This window comes from Nicotiana tomentosiformis, chromosome 1 (genome assembly GCF_000390325.3).
Source record: "Nicotiana tomentosiformis chromosome 1, ASM39032v3, whole genome shotgun sequence".
NCBI lineage: Eukaryota > Viridiplantae > Streptophyta > Magnoliopsida > Solanales > Solanaceae > Nicotiana > Nicotiana tomentosiformis.
In genome coordinates, this window is record NC_090812.1 from 150,910,434 (window position 1) to 150,921,769 (window position 11,336).

The 11,336-nt window shown below is 32.9% G+C and overlaps 1 protein-coding gene across 2 annotated transcripts; it reads right to left on the minus strand.

Annotated features, from left to right (window-relative positions):
• Positions 1–252: 252 nt before the first annotated feature.
• On the minus strand, positions 253–4,674 carry LOC104097480 (zinc finger CCCH domain-containing protein 53-like). 2 transcript variants are annotated; one of them, XM_009604042.4, is made up of 8 exons: positions 3,588–4,674; positions 2,474–2,656; positions 2,205–2,384; positions 2,036–2,112; positions 1,751–1,960; positions 1,536–1,683; positions 948–1,323; positions 253–628 (listed from the first exon to the last, which is right to left on the minus strand). In XM_009604042.4, the coding sequence occupies exons 1-7, from the start codon at positions 4,391–4,393 to the stop codon at positions 1,125–1,127; spliced, it is 1,803 nt and encodes a 600-aa protein (XP_009602337.1). In that variant the 5' UTR covers positions 4,394–4,674; the 3' UTR covers positions 253–628; positions 948–1,124. The 2 variants fall into 2 exon arrangements, with proteins under 2 accessions (XP_009602337.1, XP_009602334.1); XM_009604039.4 differs by having other exon boundaries at positions 253–632.
• Positions 4,675–11,336: the final 6,662 nt, after the last annotated feature.

Genomic DNA, 11,336 nt, shown 5'->3' on the forward strand with positions numbered 1-11,336 from the left:
TCCACATCATTGATCACCATACTACACCTTTTAGTGCCCTTTTTCCCCTTTCCCATTTTTCCCCTATTTTGCCTTTTTCCTAATATAACCCCCTTCCCTAATGAATGATTGGAAAATGAAAAAGTGGGTGATCTTTACCGGTCTTACCTTTCATTTTCCTTTAGGATTTCTCATTCAATCAACTAGCTGCAACAGGTTCAAGACACCTTTTAACCAAGCTAAATCTATACATTCATTTGGCAAAAAACATGGTAATCTAAAAGATATTCATTTTCCTACACTAAATTTTACATGACAGCAAGCTATAATTAAGAGGGGGGAAGAGAAAAAACTACTACTACAGTATAATATCTAAGGGTTACTACTACTACTCTACTAGCCTTTGTTATGGTATGGTCCACAGCACACAACAACAAAAGAGGGTACACAGAATAAACAGAGAGACCCCACTCCCATGAATCAGTTCATCTGTTCTTTACCTATGCATTATATGTATTTGTTGTAAGTAGTATGGTATTTGATGATGGCAGTAATCTTGTGGAGATCTTCCTTACAGATCTTTTCTTCTGTTGTGTTTGGCTATACAGCTAGAGGGCTTCAACTACTTGTATTTTATGATGCTACCAACCTGTCTGCATAAACAAACACAAAATGAAAAGTATATTACATATATGTAGATGATAAATGACAACATGAAAAGTATATTACATATATGTAGATGATAAATGACAACGAAGGGGAGCCTTGGCGTAACTGGTAGAGTTGCTGACTTGTGACCAAGAGGTCACGGGTTCAAGCCGTGAAAATAGCCTCTTGGTGAAACGTAGGGTAAGGTTGCATATAATAGACCCGGACCCCACGCATAGCAGGGGCAAGTGCACCAGGCAGCCCTTTTAGGTGATATATGACAAGGGAATCTAATTTACAAATAGAGCAAGTTCTCTTACCAATTCAAGTTAATCACTCCTCCATAGTCATGCTGAACTCTAAAACCTAAGTTTCAGGGGCTTCTCAGAAGTAAAACCTGGTAATAACAACCTCAGATTAAGTATCCTCTCTTAAAACCAAAGAGAAAAAACACGGACACTGTTAAGTACTGCCTTGGCATCTGGAAGCAACATCATTTAAGAGACGTAATGTTGAAGAGCAGAAGTGGCGGGAGGCATAGGGACGCTGTTAGTAGTTATTGTTGGTGTTGTTGCTGGCGTTGTCATCGCGGAACTAACGTCAGCTTCAGCTGAATCAATGGAAAACGCGACATGTTGTTCTGCAACCGATTTCGTGGGAGAAGTAAATAGGTTATCAGGAAGGATGTGCTCCAAGCTGTTTCAATGACAAAGAAATCTCAGACACATTAGAAAGAATATCTAAGAGAATAACCACAGAATTGCACCAATACACACTACATTGCAAAGAAGCAACACCATCAGCTTTGAATGTGGAAACTATATGAAAAGGCTTAAATATAGCACCACAACTGAGAACTTCATGTTGATGAACCTTGAAATTTCAGCAACGAAATTGATGTTTAATACCTTTCTCGAGGATAAGAATCATCGGTATTCGAGGTCTGCTCCTTATTGGAACCTCCATTTCCATTATTTGTATGTAGCAGCTCCTGAGGTACCTTATCATCGGCTGCATCAGATGGGGGCTCGGTGGGTTCCTGGAAACCTTTGTTTTCTGCAGGAAAAAGAATCAGCCAACACTTAAAAATGAAGAAAAAAAATAAAGTGTTCCAAGTGTTAACCTGCTAAGACTTCTTGGTTGATGCCATTAAACGAACAAAAAACACCCGGAGAGAGGCTGGGTTGGAAGTGATTATTGTGATGTTGGTTCTTCATCAGTTGCAAATTCATTAACCTTCTGCCTTGAAGCTCAATTGCTTGCTGCAACTCAGCATCATGCTCTATTTTTCTTCTCAACATCATCGCATGCGAATTATGAAACATCCTTGCTCCTGAACAAAAAGGCACTTTCAACCGTCTCCGTCGTACAACTAAAGAAGAAAAAGTAATCTAGCTCATTTTCTTACCAAAGGGAATATCATAGAGCTCCCCGGACTCGAGCTCTCCTCTATCAATAGGCTGCTGCTGTTGCTGAAATTGCTTCCTTCAATTCGATTGAGAATGGAAACATTAGTCATGCACAAAAGTATGAATCACAAATCATCATAACAGAAGACAAAGATTGTGTTTCCATACTTGTCTGGGAATTTTCCCTTTTCTTTGTATGGTTTAACAAGCACGCGAGAATCACACACAAAATGAGGGTTCCCTTTGGCCAAGATAATCTTCACGGTTTCTGGATAGACAAATGTAACAAATCCAAACATTCGCTTCTGCTGATATGGAATTCTAACGTCTTGCACCGGGCCGTACATACTAAAAAACAAATCAAGGACCATCTAACATCAATATTTCATTCTAATTTGAAGATTTCATTGATCGAATAAAAAGCAAGAATAACAAACCTAAAGTAATTAGACACATCCTCCTCCTTAAATGTGCTATCGGCAGGAAATGTCAAGTAAATCTGTCTCGAACTAGAATTCGAAATCCCACCTAGCGCCATTGCTGAAAATTCATTTCTGTCGGGTAGGGACCGACCATATTTGTAGAACTCATCACTTGTCATCAATGCGGCCGCAGCCGATCTGCAATTCAGACCATAACAATAACATAACTCAAAACTTCATGCCTATATTTAGACAGATATACCATCTTTAACCAAACAAAAAATGAGTCGGTATACTATGCTAAAAATCGGTTAACAAATAAATAATTGAAACGATGCAAGACCCAAACCCATATTCAAGAACACACTAAAGTTAATAAATTTCCTTCAAATACAACCAACACACACCAAAACTCAGTTAAATGCCACCAACTAGCCCCAGAAGAACAATCTAAAGTTCCAAGGTGATATTTATTTTTCATTACCTCAGTCAAAGTACTGAACCTCCTGAAAGTGGGAAATGGGTCAATGTAAGGAAAATTACTTGGAAGGAAATATAGGTTATTATACTATGCATGAAATTTGCAAGAAATTGGAAAATGCAAGAACCAGAAACCCAAATTCAAGAAAACACCAGTCAACAACTTTTCTCAAGAAACTACCAGCCCAAGCAAATATAGCAGCCCTAATGCCCATCAACTAGCACAAAAATAAAATACCCTTCTTTTTAACCCTCTAAAATTCCAACTGAAAAGGTGAAATAATTTTTCATTATCTCAATCTAAGTATTGATATTGAATAGTTTAACTATCCATTAGATACATTCAAAATCTTTTAAAAAAAAATGGGAAAATTGGTCTCTCGAGTTTAAACTCCAACATTTTTTAATCTGTTCCAAATTTGGTGAGTAGTCGAGAAGAGCACATGCCTGTGCGGACACCACGTTATAAAAGATTATTGTTTGTTATAAGAGTACTATACATATGATAAAAAGAAAGACATTATAATAATGCAAGACCCAAAAACCAAGATTCAAGAAAACACCAAAATCTAACAATTTTCTCAACCAAAAAACAAAAAACACAAGCAAAAAATCAGACCCAATGCCAATCAAAATATCTTTCATGCACCTGTTGTAACAAAATGGATGATGATGATGATGACCGGAAGCCATAAATCTCTGCCGTTGCTGTAAAGCTTTCACACGCAAAATCTCATCAAAATAATCAACATTGCTCGGAGTATTTTCCTCCCCAAATCCATCATGCAGAAACTTACAACTATTCCCATTCTTGCAAAATCCCCTTGCATAATACATGCAAGGCTTCCAACCACCAAACCCACCATTATTATCATCATGGGACCCACCAAGAAAAACACCACTTTGATGACTGCTTTCCTCAAGAAACGACTCATTTAGAAATGACAACTGATCTTGAACTTGAATATTGCAATATTCATCACTTGGCTCGAAAAAAGGTAGTGATAAAGAAGAATCTGAAGAGCCAGAAGCAGTATTTGAGTTTGGACCATTCACTACAGAAGCATATGACACTGGTCTTGGACTTCTTGAAAACACTGGGGAGCCACCAGACCAAGGAGATGAAGGCAAAGATTGAAACCCATTGTTTGGTATAATGATTCTTGGTGATGAATGGGGAAATGGGTTGAATTTATTGGGGTTTGGAACGGGAATAAACGGTGAAGGAGATGAAGGTGTTGAAGGTGCAGATGAACTGTTCGATGAAAGTCCTAAACGATTTTTCACTTGGTTAATGAGAGAGATTAACACAGTTTCTGGCCCAAATGCTAGCCTTATCATCTCCTTATCTCCTTGGTCTTGAATTAGTATATAACCCATGATTTTTGAAGCATTTTCTGGATCCAAACTTTGGATTCTTGACAAAACTGTCTTTGTTGCTTCATATGTATCCATTTTTGTGATTTTTGTGTGCAAATGACAACATTCACTACTATATATCTTCTTCTTTTTTCCTCACTACTATATATCCACTGCTTCACTTTGGGCTTCCACTATGTTGGAACTTCTTTTTAAGAGGGAGAGAGAAAAAGTGGTTAGGGTTTTTTTAAGTAAAGAGAGAAAGTGTTTGATGAGAGAGAATATAAAGATTAAAAGGAGGCTTATTATTAGGATAATTTGGCATTTAGAAATGGTTTGTTTGTGTGTTTATTTTTGGGAATTATTAGGAAGAAGCTGGCAAAGATTTTAAACCATGTTATAAAAGGCAATGATGGGTTGGTCTTATATTCGGGCAATCATTACATACCTTATATTATGCAAGTGTGTGGGACATTTGAGTGAGATATAATAGACAACGGAAGGAAAAAAGATTACTCACACGCTCTCTTTGTTTTAATTATTTTGAGGAAAAATAAGAGTAAAATTAATGATTAAATTGTCTCTGTATGACCTATAGATAGAGTATAAGTGGTTCGTCGGTTATTTTATAAAATTAGTATCATACCAATTTTTCGGTTATTCTATTATGTATAACTAAAATTAAACTTTTTGAAATCGTCCCAATCATGTCGGTTTTTCTTCGGTATCGGTACTGTTCGATTAATTTTTGGTATTTTTTCAAATGTCATGTAAAAGTCACTAATAAAAATAGAATGCAATAACATACATACTTTTATACGACTTAGCAAAACTCTTTAGACAATTTTACTGTTTAAATGGTGATGAATTATGAAAACATGAAAGATGACCAGAGTGTAGATCCATCAACTATTCTAAAGATACGTAAAAGAAATTATGTAAAGACAAAAAAAAAAAAAAAAAAAAAAAGAAGATAAATCACACAAGTAGAAAGATTTTAACCAAGTTGGGATACAAAAATAAAGTCTATAGAAAATTAAATATTCAAAAACATAAATCTAAATCATACGAAATGAAACATATTCAATTGCTAGTTTCAGTAGAAGTAGCATAATTGATTTGAAAATTAGGATTTTGATCTTAATTACCTGTTGGCTTGTACCCATTTTCATAATTCTAGACCCACAAAAAAAATTAGTGCTTTATTATTTTTAAACTTAATATATAAATATATTTTTCATATGTAAATTTATTCGGTACGGTTCGTTATTTTTCGGTTTATTTTCATAAAATAAAAAAACCTACCCAAATTATCGGTACGGTTTAGATTTACATAAAAATCTACGGTTTTATTAAAAGAAACCTAAAAATCAGTTCGGTGCGGTACGGTACGGTTCGGTCGGTTTAGTCGATTTTTAAATATCCATTGATACCCCTACCTATAGATCACGGGTTTGAGCTCTGATGCATGCATAAGTATAGACTGCCTACATCACACCTCATTGGGGTGCGGTCCTTTCTCGGATCTTGCATGAACGCGAAATACTTTATGCACTGGGCTGTCTTTTTTAAGAGTTAAATTAAATTAGAATTTATTTATTCCCTGTACATCATACTTTCAATGTGAAAACATCAAAATCCTACAAAAAATAAATATTTTATACAAATACCAATATTTTTAGAACTTAAGTTCATTTAAGCAATTCAATTTTAAAACTAAAATGGCTAAAATAACGTATTTACAGCAAAGAGAAGCCAAGAAGAGAGTAATTCAATAGGATTTTAAGATGCAGTGGTTGTTTCAGAGTTTAAGATGGGGATTAGAGTCCTTTTTCTTAAGAGTCTATATGAGTAAGAACTCTTTGATTATCCGAGGTGGTTGCCATTATCTTGAGAGGTCGTTTGGTTCCAATTTGGGATATCTTGAGATTAATAATATCAAGATTATAATTTTGTAATTATTATTTCATGTTCAATATGGGATAATTAAACATTTTTGGTATAAAACTTATATCAATATTAGATGATACACATAATTAAATATGAAATAAATATAATTTTAAATTTATCTCTGAAGTCGGTACGTCGTCATGTTGGTAAAGGTTCATACATCATATTGCAAGGGAGCGTACATACTAGGTTTGACCTTCTTTTGACTGAACTTGATAACACGTTAGTTTGGTTAGCCCATTTGGTCATAGATTTTATAAGTTTTTTTCAAAAACAATTGGCAAAACATATTTGTTTATAGATTTTATCTATGTTTTGGCAGATTTTGAAAAGAAAATTTTCAAATCCCAAAACTAGCTCTAGACCTGTTTTTTGCCCAAAATATTACTATTTGATTTTTTTAACAATTGTAAAAATTACCTCAAACTTTTATATTTTATAAAAATGCTCATCATCTATTATGACCCAACTAATCCACTAGGTAATTACTATCATTTTCTTTTGGACTGATAGATCTTTTAATAATATTGTAATTTGCTGAATTATAATGGCTAGTAATTGTGTTATTAGCAGTTGACAATAAAATATCAGGTTATGACTTTAGGATAGTATATTATGTAGTTCATTATAAAAATGATAATTTTGTGCCAAACTTAACTATGTTCAGGACTATGGTTTGTGATAGTAATAACGAATGGCATCGGTGAAGGTTCTGCATATACAGGATTAGCAAATTTATTTATTTGGTATTGTTCGGTATTTTTGATAGTTTTTAGAACTTATGGGTATAAGCCACATTTCATGCTTTTTCAACAAACAAAAAAAGTGAAATATATTTTTAAAAAATTATGTCCAAATAGAATTTCATCTTCAAACCAAACTTCACCCAAATTAAGTTTTTTAAAATAAATTTGGGAATCTATGGCCAAATGCTAGCTTAGCTTGGTCCATCAAAGTTTTGACCACCACAAAAATGATAATTTATGTGCTTCAATTTAAACGACACACATTCCTTATTAGTTCGTTTCAAAAACTGATATTTCTCTATTTAGAAACAATTTAATTTAAGTGTGAACTTTTCTTTTTACTCGTTTTACCCTTAATGAGAAGCTTTTATAACCACACAAATATCATGACCCACTAAGCTTTTGTCCCTTAAATTTTTAGCGCCATATGTTTTAAAAGTATTCTTCTTTTTTATTAAACTTTGTGTCAAGTTAAACTAAATCATCTAAATTGAAATAGAGATAATAAAACAATGAATTTTGTTAAGTTGCACATTTTCTTATATATAAATTTCTATTACTACCAGTTATCTTTTTTCTTTGATTGCCTTATTATCATGTTGTTGTTATTACTTTTTGTTACTGTTTTTTTTACATGACTTCTCCATTCGTGTATTTCTTTTTAATTATATGGTGACTATGCTTCTTTTTTTTGAGTTGATAGTCTTTTGAAAATAGTTTATCTACCTTCACAAGGTAGGGGATAAGATCTGTCTACACACTATCCTCTTCAAACATCACTTGTAAAATTATATTGGATTATTGTTATTGTTGTTGTAAAGTTACAAATCCTTTATATATACATATCAATAACATGATACAAAGAAGAAAAAATAATTAATTATAGAATAGAGAAACAAAGTAGAGTGCATTTTAATAAAGTTGGACATGGCTATAGGTGTTGGCATCTAATCAAGTCTAACCAATATTTAGAATATTTGTCCTTGTGATTTACTTATTATAATTGTAAAATATAAACATACTGAAAATTATTTTCACACAAATATAAAGGATACCCTTTAGTTTCGAGTGAATTCAGGGATAAATATATACTTAGAAGCACATTGACCTGTATCATCTTTGATTGTACTTCTTCAGACATGTGTATGGCCTTTTGATTCTTAATACTATACTAACCTTTTTTTTTTTTACTTTATGTTCTAAATTTTTTTAATCTCTAACGCTCTTTTTATGGGATAAATTTATCTATCCTAAGAGTTTTTTTAACTTAAAAAATAATTTTACTCATATAATAAATTTAAAAAATAACTGAATTGCACTCTCTTGCTAATTAATTAATTAAAAGATTTAGTTACTTGGTCTAAACACAAAGAATAATTTATTTTATGTTTATTTAAATTCTTAATATTAGTTTATCTCATGTCTTGAATATTTAATCGTAATTATAATTTTATCCACCATAAATTTTATTTTCAAATAGTAAAAAGATCGATCTGATATTTACTTTTAGATCTTTATGTTTGCAAAATCGTTAGTGGTATTGACTTTTACCAACTATTTTTCTTTTTTTCTCACACATTTATATTTTTAAATATTTTCTTAGTTGATTTTTAATAATTTAGTATATTTTTCAATATTATATGAAAATTTAATAATAAAAAAATATTATTTGAGTAGAAAAGCAGTTCAAAATTCAAATATAATATAAAAATATATTATTATGAGGATATTCTTTTCTCAATTTCAATACTTTATGTAATTCATTTAACATTACTTTTTTGTTGGTATTGGACATTATGGAGTGGTAATGTATAGACAATACGGAGGATTCTTATGAAATTGGTATTATTAAACCTTCCTGCATATTTTTAATAAGAAATAATTTAATAGACAAAATTTATTAATTTTAAAATATTAAATATTAAAAAATTAACATAAAAGGTATTGTAGTCCAAAAAATAGATTATTACAATTATGTCCTTTCACTATGAGTTCTTGTGTTTAATATTTTAGGGTTATTTTGGTCTATCAATACTATTCGTGAACATCGAACAACTCTTTCCATTAAAACTTAAATAAATGAAAAAGCATTTTACACAACAATCTTTTGCCTCCTTTAAAATATAAACATTGGTCTATTATCATTCGCTCAATTTTATTATCCTTTAAAGCTGCATCCTTCGATGCTTCTTTTTGATTACTTATATTAATGTCTTTCATTTGGTAGAATAGGGCAAAGAGAGGGCAAAGATCAGCTTACACAGCAGCTTGCAGTATCAGCTTACACAGCAGCTTCATTTCTTCTATAAATAGAGGAGAATTCAGCTCATTATGTACATAAGTTTGAAGTTTGAATAATATATCAGTTTCTCTATACTTGTCTTTATTTTACTATCTTTATTTTATAACACGTTATCAGAACGAGACTCTGCCATCTCGAGAAAATACTTTGAAAGTATCAGAGGTACGAACTTTCTTTTTCTAAATAATGTCAAATCTTTCTAAACTTGAGTTTGTAGCCCTGGATATATCGGGCAAAAGCTACATGTCTTGGGTGCTTGATGCCGAAATTCATCTTGATGCGATGGGTCTGGCAGACACCATCAAAGATAAAAATCAGGCATCAAACCAAGACTGTGCCAAAGCAATGATATTCCTACGCCATCACCTTGATGAGGGCCTGAAAATAGAATATCTTACTGTTAAAGATCCAGTCATACTGTGAAATAATTTGAAAGATAGATATGACCACCTGAAGATGGTCGCTCTTCCACAGGCACGTTATGATTGGACTCATCTAAGGCTACAAGATTTTAAATCTATTAGTGAGTATAATTCTGCTATGTTCAGAATTATTTCCCAATTAAAACTATGTGGTGACAATATTACTGATCATGATATGTTGGAGAAAACTTTCACCACTTTTCATGCCTCGAATATGCTCTTGCAGCAGCAATATCGAGAGATGGGATTCAAAAAGTATTTTGAACTTATCTCACATCTTCTTGTAGCTGAGCAACATAATGGGCTATTAATGAAAAACCATGAAAGCCGACCTACTGGTTCTTGTCCATTCCCTGAAGTGAATGAGATGAATTTCCACCAAGCTAAGCATGGAAGAGGACGTGGCCCCAGTCATGGTCATGGCTGTGGTCGGGGAGGAAACTCTAATCGTGGTAATAACAATGCACCAAAGAACCCTCCTCACTACCAGCAGTGGAAAAGGAAGGAACAAAAGCATGAAGCGGTGCAAGCAGCAAGGCCAGAAAATGCATGCTATAGATGTGGAGGAAAAGGGCATTGGTCACGTACATGTTGTATGCCAAAGCACCTGGTTGAGCTGTATCAAGCCTCCCTGAAGAAGACAGAGAAAAATGCTGAAGCAAATTTTATTTCTGAAGATAATTTAGACTTCATGCATTTGGATGTAGCTGATTATTTTGCACTCCCTGAAGGAGAAACAAGTCATGTGATCGGTAGTGAATCTGTAGAAATGTAAATATTTTAATTTTTGTTGTTTGTAGTAGATAGTATGGTTATGTAATTGTTGTACATAAATAAAAGTTATGCTTTAAAAATGATGTTTACTATCATATTTATTTTGTTTATGTCATTTTAAAAAATATGGATAATCCTCAAATTATGTTTGGATCAAAGACCAATCACGAAGATATTTGTGTAATTGATAGTGGAACAACTCATGCCATATTCAAAGATCAGAAATACTTTTCTTATTTGCATAAGGAAAAAGCAAATGTTTCAATAATTTCTGGTAATATAAGTTTGATTGAAGGCTCCGGAAGAGCTACTGTATTTCTGTCTAAGGGAACAAAACTTATTATCGACAATGCATTGTTCTCCTCCAAGTCCCGAAGAAACTTGTTGAGTTTTATAGATATCCGCCGAAATGGGCATCATGTTGAGACAATAGATGAAATGAACGTGGAATATCTTTGTATTACAAAGAATATTTCTGGCCAAAAATGCATTGTAGAAAAGTTACCAACTTTATCTTCTGGCTTATACTATTCAAAGATTAGTACAGTTGAAGCACACTCTATCGTAAACCAGAGGTTTACTGATTCAAATACTTTTGTGCTTTGGCATGACCGTTTAGGCCATCCTGGATCAATAATGATGAGACGAATTACTGAAAATTCGAGTGGGCATCCATTAAAGAACCTGAAGATTCTTACAAATGATAAATTTTCTTGCGATACTTGTTATCAAGGCAAAATGATCACTAGACCATCACCAATGAAGGTTGGCATTGAGTCCCCTGCCTTTTTAGAACGTATATATAAGGATATATGTGGACCTATTCACCCACCAAGTGGGCTGTT